At 48.0% G+C, this 15,066-nt stretch overlaps 2 protein-coding genes across 4 annotated transcripts; one reads left to right on the forward strand and one right to left on the reverse strand.

Moving 5' to 3' along the window:
* Positions 1-6,772: 6,772 nt before the first annotated feature.
* Positions 6,773-8,759, reverse strand: trappc1 (trafficking protein particle complex subunit 1). Of its 3 annotated transcripts, none has more exons than XM_070992763.1 (5): positions 8,621-8,759; positions 8,030-8,128; positions 7,876-7,946; positions 7,622-7,760; positions 6,773-7,013 (listed from the first exon to the last, which is right to left on the reverse strand). In XM_070992763.1, exons 1-5 carry the CDS (start codon positions 8,717-8,719, stop codon positions 6,885-6,887), a joined length of 537 nt encoding a protein of 178 aa, XP_070848864.1. In that variant the 5' UTR covers positions 8,720-8,759; the 3' UTR covers positions 6,773-6,884. The 3 variants fall into 3 exon arrangements, with proteins under 3 accessions (XP_070848864.1, XP_070848866.1, XP_070848865.1); XM_070992765.1 differs by having other exon boundaries at positions 8,204-8,626; XM_070992764.1 differs by lacking the exon at positions 8,621-8,759 and adding an exon at positions 8,583-8,620.
* Positions 8,671-11,957, forward strand: psmb6 (proteasome 20S subunit beta 6). Its single transcript, XM_070992761.1, has 7 exons — positions 8,671-9,001; positions 10,271-10,338; positions 10,438-10,503; positions 11,082-11,147; positions 11,239-11,368; positions 11,526-11,670; positions 11,805-11,957. Exons 1-7 carry the CDS (start codon positions 8,903-8,905, stop codon positions 11,930-11,932), a joined length of 702 nt encoding a protein of 233 aa, XP_070848862.1. The 5' UTR covers positions 8,671-8,902; the 3' UTR covers positions 11,933-11,957.
* The last annotated feature ends 3,109 nt before the right edge of the window (positions 11,958-15,066 follow it).

Below are 15,066 nucleotides of genomic sequence, written 5' to 3' on the forward strand. Positions count from 1 at the left end.
TGATGGTCTGGCTCGGTCCTGATGGTCTGGGTCAGTCCTGATGGTCTGGGTCGGTCCTGATGGTCTGGCTCGGTCCTGATGGTCTGTCTCGGTCCTGATGGTCTGGCTCGGTCCTGATGGTCTGGGTCAGTCCTGATGGTCTGGGTCAGTCCTGATGGTCTGGCTCGGTCCTGATGGTCTGGATCAGTCCAGGTCTGGGGTCCTGCAGGTTTGGCGTCTCGCTCTGATTCGTCTCTTTTATTGTCTCCTCAGCAGGAAGTGACCTGTCATCATCTCTCCCTCTGTCCCCGCCCCCCTCCTACTGACCGCCGCCCATCAGCAAAAACAACCTGATTTATGTGTGTGTGTGTGTGTGTGTGTGTGTGTGTAAAAATACTCTGTTACTCCAGCTCTGAATCTACAGTGAAAGACTTCAAGTATGATCAGCAAAGTGGACTTAGAGTAAATATACTGCTCTGTCGGTGATGTACTGCATTTCTTGAAGTATTACTGCATTCAGTCAGAAATGAACCATTTAAAGTCGTCAATGACCTGAAAGCAGGTCTTACCTGGACGAGGATTTATTGGTTCATATAGCTTTGATGAAGGTTTGCAGATGAGCAGAGAGTACTTCACAGGTACTTCGAAGTACTTTAAAAGACGACTGGCCCTGCTCGAGTTCGGGATTCATCCACGAGGCTTCTTCACCTCTGACTGACTGCTGGGAGTCCGAGGATCGTTCACACCTGGAGAGTCACTGAGGACTGGATCTTAGGCCGTGACTCACCCGTCCATTCACACCATGACTCACACGTCCATTCACACCATGACTCATCCGTCCATTCACACCATGACTCATCCGTCCATTCACACCATGACTCACACGTCCATTCACACCATGACTCACACGTCCATTCACACCATGACTCACACATCCATTCACACCATGACTCACACGTCCATTCACACCCTGACTCATGACCCTAACGACTCACATGTGACCTTGGTGACTCTCCAGGTGTGAAGAAGAAGAACCAGGACCTGGATGAGGTGAATTGTGTATAGTACTTGAGTAAATACACTTGATTCTATAGGTACTGGTCATACTGGTCATACTGGTGCTAATGCAGCACATTAATGCATCACATGTTGAAGGATCACATCCTGTGTGTTCTTGGTGTCCACAGACTTATGGCCATGTCGTGTTCCAGATGTTTCACATTCAGATTATTGGAGCTGTGGTGAACCAGAGACAACACACACACACACACACACACACACACACACACACACACACACACACACACACACAAAACACAAAACACATACGACACAAAACACACACACCCAGCTGACAGTAAACACATTTCACAACCAGGAGGAGGGACTGCGACACAACACACACACACACACACACACACACACACACACACACACACACACACACACACACACACACACACACACACACACACTCATTGGCTGTCTCAGTAACAGTCATCAGTTCATGTTTTGGTTGTTTTCTTTGCTTTTCAGTGATTTTATGTTCAGGCTGCATCCTGTAACGATAAACAACGACTTCCACAAATGACCCCAAAACAAAAGTCAGCGTTCACAGATGATGGCCGTCAGCGAACGAAAAGGAACCAGAAAACCTCTCGTTCTCCTTCTCTGGTCATGTGATCCAACACTAATGCACCATTTTATATCAGATCATCTAACAAAGGACACGAATGCTTTATGTTTCTTAAGCTCAGAGTTTATTCTTGACAGTGAAACCACATCAGCACAAGACAGATGACACCAAGGTGATTAAAAAACTTTTCATGTCCATAATTTACAGCTAAAGTGAACGAAGCTCATCAGATAACGATGTGCAGTTTGATTGGCTGATACTGAGCTGAACAATCGTTCAATCACAGCTCAGCAACAGTAACTCGGCCCCGCAGGTGTGTCATTGTTTGCATTCTCAGTATGTTAGCTTAATGCTGTTACAAGGACCTGTTAGCCTTAGCCTCTACCTGTTAGCATGATATTATGACCTCGAGCCTGTTAGCTTTAGCCTCTACCTGTTAGCATGATAGCATGACCTTGACCTATGACTGATGGGGGCCAAGGAAGCCGACGTGATAAGGTGTCTTTCTGCGTGGACGGACAGGAGGAGGAGGAAGACGAGATGCCACATTTTCTTCACTGCTAGCATACTGGTTTGGAACTGGGCTCTTAGCATCTGGGTTAGCATCAATGCTAACATCTGCACCTGCTTGCTCCCTTTCTGGATTAGTAATAGCGACCATGCTAGCTCTGGAGTCAGGAGGATTTATTATGTACTCAGTTGTGGCGGTTGGTTTCATGCTAACAGCAGATTCTGTAGTAGCTTCTGTGCTACCTTCATCAGCTTCTTCAACATTCAACTCACTGCCAGCATCTGTGTTGAGATGCATGCTAGGAGGACTGTTTTCTAATCTTAAATCTGCCTCAGCCTCCTTTACACCACTATCAAGTTTATTATGCCTGCTAGCTTCAGAGCTAGCAGCTATGCTAGCAGTGTTAGTTCTGTAGTCCACATTGGGGTCAGTTCCCCCAGGGGTGTCAGACGTTGCCTTTGTAGGGACCGTGACGGGTGGTGATTCTTCAGACTCTCCCTGACTGATCTCAGAGATGGAGCTGAAGTTCATAAAAAAAATTGGGATTATAGTTAGACTCTGGACCCAGACTAGAATCAGACGCTGGAATGGGATCAGGATGAAGCTCTGTACTCTGAGAGTAGTTCCCTGAATCAAGTCCTGCAGAGTCTGATTTAGAGCAGAAACTTTCAGTTTCATTTGTTGTTTGGGTGAAAGGGACAGGTGAGGATGAGGAGGCAAGAGCCAGCACTGCCTCCTCACTGCTGGAGCTGACCTCTGCACTACTGATTCTGGAGAGTCCTGAACCCATGACCTTGTGTGTGTCAGCAGGTTCCTGACTCTCCTTGGAGCTGCCTGACTTTAAACTGACGTGCATGCGATGGAGGGACACAGCTGTCCCCTTGCTGTTAATCTGAGACACAGCATCGTTCAGGTTTCTCAACACAGGCACTGCATTCTGATCCGGACCGGCTGGCGTTAAACCAGCAGGACTATCGACTTGGATGGATACAGCGGAGGTATCTTGAACCTCTTTTCTGCGAGGATCAGGACTGATCAAGCCACAGATGGAGCTTGGAAAGGGACCAGTAGTTTGTTGTGTAGAATCTCTGGAACCAGTACCTTGCTGGATACTGTAGGTGGTGGCCTCCATGCTCTCATCACTGTCAGGATCTGAACTAACACCCACCTGATTTTTTAGATTGGAGCTGAATTTACTGAACATCTCTGAACTCTCATCACTCTCATCAGAACTCAAAGTAAAACCTTTCTGACTACCAGTTAAGGAAGTGGGAGCTGAGCCAAGAACCTTGTGATGGGTACGCTTCATCTCCATCACACCCTTGTTGTCTGAGAACAGATCTACAACCTCCTGGATGGAGTGAAAGAAAAACCTCATGACCTCTAGAACCAAACCCCAAATCCTGGCTAATCCTCCCTCTGCTAGAACTGACCCTTTCCTGGTGGACTGAGCGAGTTCTCGCTGACCTGGAATTCGTCGCCTCCTGCGATACTGGATCCAGAACAAGTTTGCCCACTGTGCTGGTGCCAAACACCTCCTGCTGGCTGCTGCTGACATGTTGGTTACCTGGATTCAAAGGTACAAGCTGGAGGTTTTGGATGAGCTCAGTGACCTCAGAGGACGAGTTGCTAAAGTCATTGGAAAGAAACAATGAAGCTTCATCAGAATCTGTGTTTTTGTCATGAAAATAATCTGAAAGGGTTCTCGCAGGCCGATTGTTTATCTCTGTGCTTTCCGTACTGATGTTAAAATCATCAGAGTCATCAGAAAGTGTTGTTAAAATCATCAGAGTCATCAGAGGGTGGTGATGGTGGATCAATAGTCAGCTCTGTGCTAGCATGGTTAGGTAAGTAATGAGCAGCGGTAACAGCTGGCTGACGGTGGACCTCCCTGCGTTAAAAGCATCAAAGCCGTCACTGAGCTTGTGGCTCTCGTTAGACTCAGATGAAGAGTTCAGAAAATCACCAAAGTAATCAGAAAGAGTCAGATTTTGATTCCAGCTGATCCCATCGAAGGTGCTGTTGTTAAAATCATCAGCTTCCTCATCAGAAAAGGAACGCGTCGGTTGATCATTCATCATTTCTTCAGATGACAGCGTCTCACCAATGATCATGTGATCGTCGTACTCTTTTGTCATTGGCTGGCTGTCCTGTTTTTTTGTTTCTTCACTGCTGACATCATCAACGATGTCACATTCTCGCTGCTTGAGCTGTTGACTTCTGATCTAGGAGCAAACAAACAAATAAGAAATCAACAAACAAGAAGACGACAGGAAAGATGAGGAGACCGTCGTCTTTATCTTCCTCATCCATCTGTGCCGCCCCCCTCCTCCTCTTCCTCAGAGATGATGAAGATGGCAAAACTCAGTGCGATGTTTGTTTTTGTGTCCTTGACCTCCACGACCACACTGGGCGGGTTTTGTGTGGAGGCCACGCCCACCACAGGAAGCACAGCAGGCGGCTGAAAAAAACAACAGTTTGAGCTGATTTTCTGATGTTTTTAATCAGCAGCACACAAACGAAGATAAATAACACAGATGTCTGGTTCGATGTCGACTGTTTCAACTGAAGCACAAGTGAAAAGAAACAGACTGAGTGTCTGATCAGCCACACCTGTGCTCTGCAGTCACTGTGTGTGTTACCTGTACATCTTCATCAGAGGAGGAGGAGGAGTCACTGTCTGAACTGAGCTGTGGAAAGAGAGCGAGAGGTGACCCTGAGCTAAAAACATACTGTTAGTACTACTAGTACTACTACTGCTACTACTACTACTACTAATAATAATAATAATATTAATAATAATAAACCGACTGCTCACTGACCATCAGACTCATCGACTCATCAGACTCATCAGACTCATCAGACTCATCAGACTCATCAGACTCATGGTGTTGATGGTATAAAACAGAGTATCTACAAGTCATACAGTTACTGCTAATACTGTGTGTAGTGTCAGTATTTAAGACAGAGAAGAAGTAAATCTGTCCAGACTGACGGACTGAAACTCTGCGGTCGCTGTTACACCACCAGCTGTGTGTGTGTGTGTGTGTGTGTGTGTGTGTGTGTGTGTGTGTGTGTGTGTGTGTGTGTGTGTGTGTGTGTGTGTGTGTGTGTGTGTGTGTGTTGTTTCCGGTCTGTTCTAAATCTGTGTTGAATGTAAAACACTGTTTATCTGCCTGCCAAAAACCACACACTGTAAATATAGACACACACACACACACACACACACACACACACACACACACACACACACACACACGTTTTCATGGAGGAACATACTGAATGCTTAAATTATTACCAGCAGAAGCAGAAACGTGTCGACAATTCAATTTTAGTGACGAACACAAACAGACTTTAATGAGAGCGACTGAACCGTCACTGTCTATCAACTGGAAGACACAAGCAAAGGGCCCCAGACGCTATTTTAACCAAAGGTCAAAGGTCAAAATCAGAGCCGACCACAAACCGAACTCATGTTTCTCACCAGAGCTGAAGAGACCAAAGCCAGCAGCAAACAGCTGAGCAGCAACGCAGCCTGCGGCATCTCTTCCAGCTGATTCCAGGACTTTCCAGGTGATTCCAGCTGATTCCAGGTCTTTCCAGGTGTCAGGAGTCTATGACATTAGCCTAGCTTAGCATAATGGCTGTATGTGTATGGCATCAGTTAGCATGGTGGACGGCCTCTCTAGGAATAACTCCAGTCCACAGACGAGATGAAGACATTCATGAAAAACCTTTCTGATTGGTTCTTACCTGGTGGGAGGAGCCACTGAAGACACGCTGCAACAAGTTAGTCCACAAATAAGATGACGCTGGACTGATCAGACACCAGGACGAAAAGAGAAACGTCTCGGTCTCGTCCTTTATGTCTCCCTCCTTCTCTGACTCGCCTTAAAGAGGCCACGCCCACCTCACCTTCACCCTCTAAATTAATAAATTTAGGAGTCTGAATTCTACCCAGCAACAGAAAAATGTTAATGTTTAGGGTTGTGGAGAAATGACAGGCTGTGTGTGTGTGTGTGTGTGTGTGTGTGTGTGTGTGTGTGTGTGTGTGATGTGGTCACTGTGGAAAACTATATAGCTTTTCTATATAGACTCCACACACACACACACACACACACACACACACACACACACACACACACACACACACACACATCAAAATCTTCAGCCTGTGAGTTTTTCCTTTCATTGTCTCTTCTTCATCTGTCTGTCTTTGTCAATGTCCCACAGTCCCTCAAAGCAGCTATAATGAGACGCCCACTCTTGATCCGGGGCTTTGAGCAGATCACAGACCTTCATCCCCCCTCCTCTTCCTCTCTGAAACCCTTCAGCCCGGTCTCATTAGACCTGAGTGACCCTGGTGTCCTCTGAGAGACGGGACCTCTTCACTGGCACTGGCTGACCGAGCTGGTTTAGATCTGCTTTTCAGATCTCGTCCATGACTCTGTGCTCCTGGAGTTCTGCAGGGTTCTGTGCTCGGACCACTTCCGTTCACTCTATGAGCCTCCTTTAGGGACATCATCAGGACGCGCTCAGACATGTTTATCAGTGAAGCCAGAGGACGTCGATGCAGACGTCTCCACGGGGACCGTGTGAGACGCAGGGAATCATTTTCCACACAAAGAAAAACCAGAGACAGCAGAGACGAGTCTGAAGACGTTTAATCCAACAGTTTACAGAGTGAAGACAGAATCAGTGAGACGTCTTCATGTTCAGGACAGACACAGTATGTGTGTGTGTGTGTGTGTGTGTGCATCACGCAGCTCGGGGGCTGTAGTACGGCAGAGCTCTGATGAAGGCGTCCAGTCGGCTGCTGAACAGTTCACTGTCCAAACTGTGAGCTGCAACACACACTGGATTCTTCACGATGTACTCCACATACAGCTGAGGGACAGACAGAGACACAGTCAGAGACAGAGACACAGACAGAGACAGAGAGACAAAAAGAGACAGACAGTGACAGAGAGACAAAGAGATAAAAAATGCTTCATTGAGGAAAAGAGTTTCCTTCAGAGACCTTTCACAATAAAAGTCCTCCCTGTCACAGAATCGCACCATGTGACCGACCATCACATCGAACAGAGGACGAGCTCAGGAGACCACAGCCTGTCCACCTTTTGTCCTCCTCACAGTAACTTTACTTTTGTTCCTGTCCAATATTGACAGTGTGTCTGCTGTCTTCTGGTGCCACTGTGGGGCCCCGCGGGGCCCCTGACCCCATGTTGGTGGATGTGATAAGTTTTTGGGAAATGCTTCATTGATAACTGACTGAAATCACCTGAATGAGTCACTTCACTTTCAATATCTGATGGACCTGAAAGTTTGTCCCACAGGAGCTCAAGTACTTCAGATGTCTTATCGAAAGACTTGTTGGAGACACTTTTCTGTTCTGTCTCCTCTTGACAACGTCTGCATCGCTCACTCTAACTGGTGCATCCCCAGTGACTGCTGGTCTGTGTGTGTGTGTGTGTGTGTGTGTGTGTGTGTCTTACATTGCTGTATATGTGCTGCAGTGTCTCTCTGGCGTTGGACACAGACAGATCTGTGTTCATGACAAACTTCAGCCCGCTGGGAGTCTCGTAGTAATGAAGACGGTACTTGCTGGTCTGAAAGGACAGAAAGCCCTCCTTCCTGAGGACAGACAGGCTGCTAAGGACCAAAGACAGGCGGGGAGACAGACCGACCGACCGACAGACAGACAGACAGACAGACAGACAGACAGACAGGTAGCTGCTGTGAAGGATACATGTCCAGAGGAGACATCTTACTGACGAACGACCGGATGGAGAACAGCATGCCATACATCAACTTAAACTCCTGCAGAGACAGAGAGACAGTTTAACGTCCCGTCGACCTGATGGACGCCTGCTTGTGTGCAGTGGAAGCGTGTCTCTGTCCACCTCCTCCTTGGAGATCCCGGCTTGCTTCTTCCGGTTCCACTCGTTGTAATACAGACAGCTGCCATTCCGGTCGAATATATACAAGTTATGGACGGTCATCTGAAAGACACAGTGGTTATCATCATTTTACTGGCAGCATGAAAAAACACCAGTTAGACACGTGCGATCAACTACCTTTCAAAAATCAATAGATAAGGTAAGATACAACTTTATTGATCCCACGGCGGGAAAATGAAGAAATATCAATCCAATCAATGAGCGTTTCAAGTGTATTACGAAGTGAAGAGCGGTTCCTCTTGGATCTGAGAAGCTTGACGGTATTTTCTATCAGGAGCACATTTTTAGCTATTAAAGGTTACGATTCGGCGTTAAAATGACAGTTTCCTCAAACGGAGTCTGGCTGTCTGGTCCGGTCGGACAGGCTGAGGACGGTCAGCACGCTGGCTGTTACTCTATTAAAACTTTATTTACACAGACTTTTCTTACATGAGTTCAATATCTGTGATACTGTATCAAACTGCGTCAAAACATCACGAATGCAGCGTTTAAACACGCTGAAGAGACATTTTCCGAAGCGCCAGCAGTGTTTACCTTCTCTTCCTGGTTCCTGCGGAGATAAGGACCCCGCCGCTGAGGTGTCCAATTTTGTGCCGCAACAAAACAACTTGGTGGCGTTTTATAAATGTACATTGTTTATCGTAATAAGACAGACATGCATCCTGGAATCCATCGTGCTATTTAATGATGGATATTTATTATTGGCTTTATTGGTAACCCATACACAAGGCTAATTGTGTAAAGTGTTTGCTTCACAATAACGGCAGTTTTCACGAACAGCGCCTCTCATGTCCAACTTTGTACAATAGAGACAAGATGGCGGCCGCAGCAACAATGATGCCGAACTTTGGACAGAATATTTCTGCTAAAAGCGACCTGGTCCCGGACTGGACCACCCAGGAAGTTAGCACCGGGGTGAGTACATTGGTTTGGGCTCCGGGCGGAGCGAACAGGAGCCGGTTCTGTTTCTGTGGAGAGTTTTTAAAGTAGAAAGAGCCGCTGAATGAGACAGCACTTCTTCCTCAGCTAACGGTGGCTAACGTTAGCTAACGGGTTCGGTTCAGAGGAGCTTCAGTGAAAACAGACAGACAGGCTGAGCAGGGACTGTCATTCCGCTTTTGCAAATGTTTTTATGTTGCAGATAAGTAAAAATATCTCAGGAAAATGGAGCCTTGTAGTCCAAAGCATAAACACAAATGTCGGTTCTGTTCACACGTCTATCATCAGACAGTGTGTCCCTGTCTCTGTCTCTGTCCCTAACCCTTCTTTGAACTTTCGCAGCATGGAAATAAAACGAATTGTTGAAATAATTAATAATGGTTCAGCAGCAAAGTGTTAAAACGCATCTTCATTACGAGGAGCTGCAGTCCAAGTGTCGGTGCTGCGGGCATGAAGAGAAGATAAGATAAGATAAGATAAGATAAGATAAGATAAGATAAGATAAGATAAGACTTTATTGACGCTGAGCGCGTGACCAGGTATGAAATGTGTCCGGAGCTCAGACCTCAGGTGTCTTCCTGCTGGCGGGGACGTCCACACGCTGTTGGACGATGATGTCCTCTGTCCAGCTCGTTAGCTGTTAGCTTAGCACAGACGCTCAGAGCTCGTGCGCTGACTGGAGATCAGTTTGTGGCTCTGGGTCATGCTCAGAGAGTTTTTACCAACATGGACATTAGTTTAACGAGATCAGTTTTACGCATTGTCTCTCATGTGAGTCCAAAAAGTCACTGAATGTGTCCGAAGACAAAACGAATAAAGGTGAGAGGTTCTGGACAAATGTAGATTTGTGTGGACGTCTCATTGGTGATGCAGAGCTGCCATCGTGCATTGATCGTTTCCTGCCTGACTGATAATCAATAAATCAATCAAACTCTTTATTTCTCTAGCAGCTTTCAGACAGATCGAATACGATCAAAGGACGGACCGAGACAACAAGAGACGAGTCGTTAAGACAAGAGAATCAAAGACAGTGAAACTCTGAGTGTTAAACAGATCATTATCATTAGATATTGATTAACGATCAGTAAATGTTTTCACGCCCTCAGAGACTGATCACACAACCTGCTGTAGAGTTCGGCAACTGGCCCACCCACTAACCTGTCTGCCTGTCTGTCTCTCCACCTGTCCGTCTCTCCACCTGTCTGTCTCTCCACCTGTCTGTCTCTCCACCTGTCTGCCTGTCAGACCACCATCATGGCGGTGGAGTATGATGGAGGAGTTGTGATCGGCGCTGACTCTCGCACCACCACCGGGTAAGAAGAACCAACGAGAGAAGATCAGACTGTGTGGAGTCAACCTGTCTGTCTCTCTGTCTGACTGCCTGTCTGTGTCTCTGCCTGTCTGTCTCTCAGAGCTTACATCGCCAACAGAGTAACGGACAAACTGACTCCGATCCACGACCGGATCTTCTGCTGCAGGTCAGTGAACTTCCTCTTTCATCACTTCCTGTTTTCACAGCATTTCAGTCTGTGCAGGAACCGGAGACCGAGGGACAGGAGACTGAAGAACAGGAGACTGAGGGACAGGAGACTGAAGAACAGGAGACTGAGGGACAGGAGACTGAGGGACAGGAGACTGAGGGACAGGAGACAGAGGGACAGGAGACTGAGGAACAGGAGACTGAGGGACAGGAGACTGAAGAACAGGAGACTGAGGGACAGGAGACTGAGGGACAGGAGACTGAGGGACAGGAGACCGAGGGACAGGAGACTGAGGAACCCTTCGAGAAGCAGAACCTTCTCACAGGAAGCCACATGTCGTTTAGATGAAGCTCAGTGTCTGTTGAAGGTCGTCAGGGAACTCTGGAGAACTCTGTAGAACACTCAGAACTGTTCTACCGACTCTCTTCAGGAACAAAGGAACCTGATTAGGAAACCAGGATCTTTCTTAGAAACCAGGAACCGCTCAGCGTAGGAACATTCACGGAGCTGAGGAACCGTTCCTCTGTGCCTGAACGAGCTGAGAACCTTTGACGTGACGTTTCCTTGTTCTGCAGGTCTGGATCGGCCGCCGACACTCAGGCCATCGCTGACGTGGTCACCTACCAGCTGGGCTTCCACAGGTAACGCACACACAGCGCAGCAGCTTGACCCTCAGCCTCAGCGGCCAATCAGACGGTCTTAATCGTAACCTGCGTGCTGTCCCGCCCCCAGCATCGAGCTGGACGAGCCCCCATTGGTGGAGACGGCCGCCAATCTGTTCAAAGCCAGCTGCTACCGCTACAGAGAGGAGCTGACCGCCGGGATACTGGTGGCAGGATGGGACCGGAGGAAGGGGGGGCAGGTACTGAACGAGTACACAGCGCAGTACACAAGCAGTATATGTACACGACCAGTACATTAATACACTGGGCACAAGTTTTTACATGACAGATACATCCTGCTCTCCTGTGTGTGTGCGTGTGTGTCTGTGTGTCTGTGTCCCCCCCCCCCCCCCCCAGGTGTACTGCGTGCCCATTGGTGGGATGCTGGTGAGGCAGCCGGTGGCGGTGGGCGGCAGCGGCAGCACCTACATCTACGGCTTCATGGACTCCAACTACAAACCCGGACTGAGCAGAGATCAGTGTCTGGAGCTCACTGCTGCAGGTACTCGCTGCTGCAAGGCATGCTGGGAGCTGCGGTCCACCGCTGGCTCCCAGCGCAAACACTCCTCACTGCGTGTCTCACTCTGGTTGTCTGCCTGTCTGTGTCTCACCTGTCTGTCTGCCTGTCTGTCTCAGCTCTGACTCTGGCGATGGAGAGGGACGGCTCCAGCGGCGGTGTGGTCAGACTGGCGAGCATCTCAGAGGACGGGGTGGAGAGACGGGTCATACTGGGAAACCAGCTGCCTAAATTCTCCACACACTGATCACACACACACACACACACACACACACACACACACACACACACACACACACACACACACACACACACACACACACAGAGTGGTGTGTTAACATGTCCAGTTAGTTGTGTTAATAAAGTTTTCAGTCTGTCCTCGTCGTCCTGTTCTTCCTTGTCTGACTGGATGGCGGTCCGACTGGTTCCCAGTAGTCTCCTCCACTCTAAATGAAGATGGCGTCTGTCTGAACAGGAACTGCTGCAACCTTTATTGTCTTGGGGTCACCGTGTGGGAGGGGTCTACTTCCTGTTCAGGGGGGCAGTAAACCACCAGCGTGTTGCTCAACCACTGCACCCTGCAGAGAGAGAGAGAGTCTGCTTCCACACTGATCAATAGACGTGATTATCAGTATCTGTCGACTTTCTGATCAATGACTCAACATTATCTGAGTGGAGTTCCTTCAGTGTCCAGCAGGAGGAGACAGACACGTTTATACTGTGTGTGTGTGTGTGTGTGTGTGTGTGTGTGTGTGTGTGTGTGTGTGTGAGTGAGATTTATGGGGCTTTGGTGACTCACCTCTTTCTTTCAGAGTTGCTTTGATGTTTGCAGATCTGTTGACCAGAGACAGGCGTCTGTCTGTCTGTCTGTCTGTCTGTCTGTCTGTCTGTCTGTCTCACTCTCCATCATCATCATCATCATCATCATCATCATCATCATCATCATCATCATCATCATCCTCAGATGAAGAACACAGACTGACAGGAATGAATAGAAAAGAGGAGGAAGAAGATTAAGAGACTCAAACCAACCTGTCTGTCTCTCAGTCCTGTCTCACTTCCTGTCTGTGTCTCCCAGCTGACAGGAGGCAGGAGGACACAGTGTGTGTGTGTGTGCGTGCGTGCGTGTGTGTGTGTGTTCCTGGTGATGAAGGAGGTCATTGGCTCACGCCGAACTGTTAGCAGTTAGCATTCAATGAGGTGAAACGGGACAATCGACACTCAGGCGTCACTGGAGAGAGAGAGAGAGAGAGGAGGGTGAGGGAGGAGGACGAGGGAGGAGGACGAGGAGGTCAGGCTCTGTGGACTGACAGGATGACGAAGGCTGACGTCACTTCTCTTTATGCAGAATGAGTCACGTGACGTCACTGATCATACATGTGTTCATCACATTAATGTGTGTGACCTTTGACCTTTGTCAGTCCATGATATTCATGTGAGTAATCTGAATCTGTGAAGTAACAAAATACAGTAAATGTAAAACACTGAAGTAGTAAATGTACTTCATTACATCATCACTCTTCCAGCTGTTGAATGAATGAATGAATACATTTAAACATAAATTCATCTATGAAGATACTTTTAACCAATGAAAAGACAGATCTCTGCTTTTCCCTCTTTTTTCTCAGTGACATCACTGCTCCTGCTGGAGGCGGGGCTGTCACCTGTCTGTCAAACCCATCTCCTCTTCCTCTTCTCACCTTCATTTAATTCCTCCCTCTTTGTTCCTCCTCTGTCCTGTCTTTCCCAGCGTTCCTCCCTGCCTCCCCCTCCTCCCCCTGCCTGCCTCCTCCTCCTCCCCCTCCCCTCCTCCCCCTGCCTGCCTCCCCCTCCTCCTTCCTGTCCTCTAGTTGTTTTGTTCTCTCTCTCAGCTCGTTCACACCTCTGCTGACAATCAACAGAAACACAGGAGGAGGAGGAGGAGGTGATACCTGACCCCCCCCCCCCCCCCCCACCCATACTGTCCACTGCTTCTTCCATTCTTCAGGTGGAGTCATGTGACCTCCCCTCACCTGTGCCATCTCTGAACATAGGTGGTGTACTGTCTGCTGCACACATACCTGTCTCTCTGGCCCAATCCCAAACCAGTCCCTATCACCTAACCCTATCCACTACCCCTCCGTGTGCGCGTTCACGCGCAGTTCCGCCATATTAAGGGCCGTCCCAAACCAATTATCACCGAGTGGAAGTGGCTTGTCAAGCCCTTAAATAGCGAGTCTGCGCAGGTGCAGGCTGCCCGGTGTGTGCAGCGGAAATCACGTCCGGAAAATGGAAGAAACAACATTCAAATGTAAGTTCCGTCTACTTCTTCCAAGTATTTTAGATCAAACACGCACATTTATCTCCTTGACACTGACTTTAGGCTACATCTCAAACTTAATAGAACATGTGAAAGATCACCAACAAATAACAGAAATTAAAAGGGGATTTGTGATTTGATTAGTCTTTATTTCGAACATATTAAAAGGATGATCACATTATCCCTAAAGCCGCATGTAGCAAACGCACAAATGCCTGCGTGCATAAATGAACGTCATCTATCTCATGTTTAATGTTTTGAAATATTATGTGTTTACAGGGACAGTGGAGCACAGGCAACGCGTCTGTCCATCTCCACGACAACTGTTCTTTCCTGTTTCCGGTAAGGTAGCGAGGGCATCCCACTCGTTTGGCTTCACTTTTATACCCTCCCCCTCAATCAGGAGTGCCCCTGCAGCTGCAAGTGTCACTCCATTCGAAGTGACACTCGGTAGTGAAGGGGCAGTGAGTAGGGACTGGTTTGGGATTGGGCCTCTGTCTACCTGTGTGTAGACTCCACCCTGCTGTCTCTCCCTCTCTCTCTCTCAAACACACACACACACACACACACACACACACACACACACACACACACACACACACACACACACACAGGACGCCACGGGTTCGCGAGACGCAGCCGTCACGTGACCTCACCTCCGCTCAGGTGGACTGACGTGAAGTGTCCACAGACAGGAAACGTCCACAGCGCTGCGCTGAGGACAAACAGCTCATTATGGGATGTTGTCACATGATGTCATCTTTCTGCGTCCAAACGTGTGAAAACAAACACACCTGAGATGTTTTATTCAGACTTCCTCAGTTTCTTTCTGCTGTTTACAGAATCATCAGTTATTGATCCATCGATCGATTACAGGCTGGTTCATTCTGTGTTTATATCTGAAGCTCATTGATTCAGTTTGATGTTCCTGTTGAAAATAAATTAACGTCAGCAAACCTTCACTCACCTGAAAAATCAATAACACTCAGAGCTGGAAAGGACAAGTACATTTACTCCAGTGCTGTACTCGTGTACAGGTACTTTAAGGTACTTTGTACTTCGAGGGAAACATCGTAACAGAG

This window comes from Chaetodon trifascialis, chromosome 23 (genome assembly GCF_039877785.1).
Source record: "Chaetodon trifascialis isolate fChaTrf1 chromosome 23, fChaTrf1.hap1, whole genome shotgun sequence".
NCBI classification, from domain to species: domain Eukaryota; kingdom Metazoa; phylum Chordata; class Actinopteri; order Chaetodontiformes; family Chaetodontidae; genus Chaetodon; species Chaetodon trifascialis.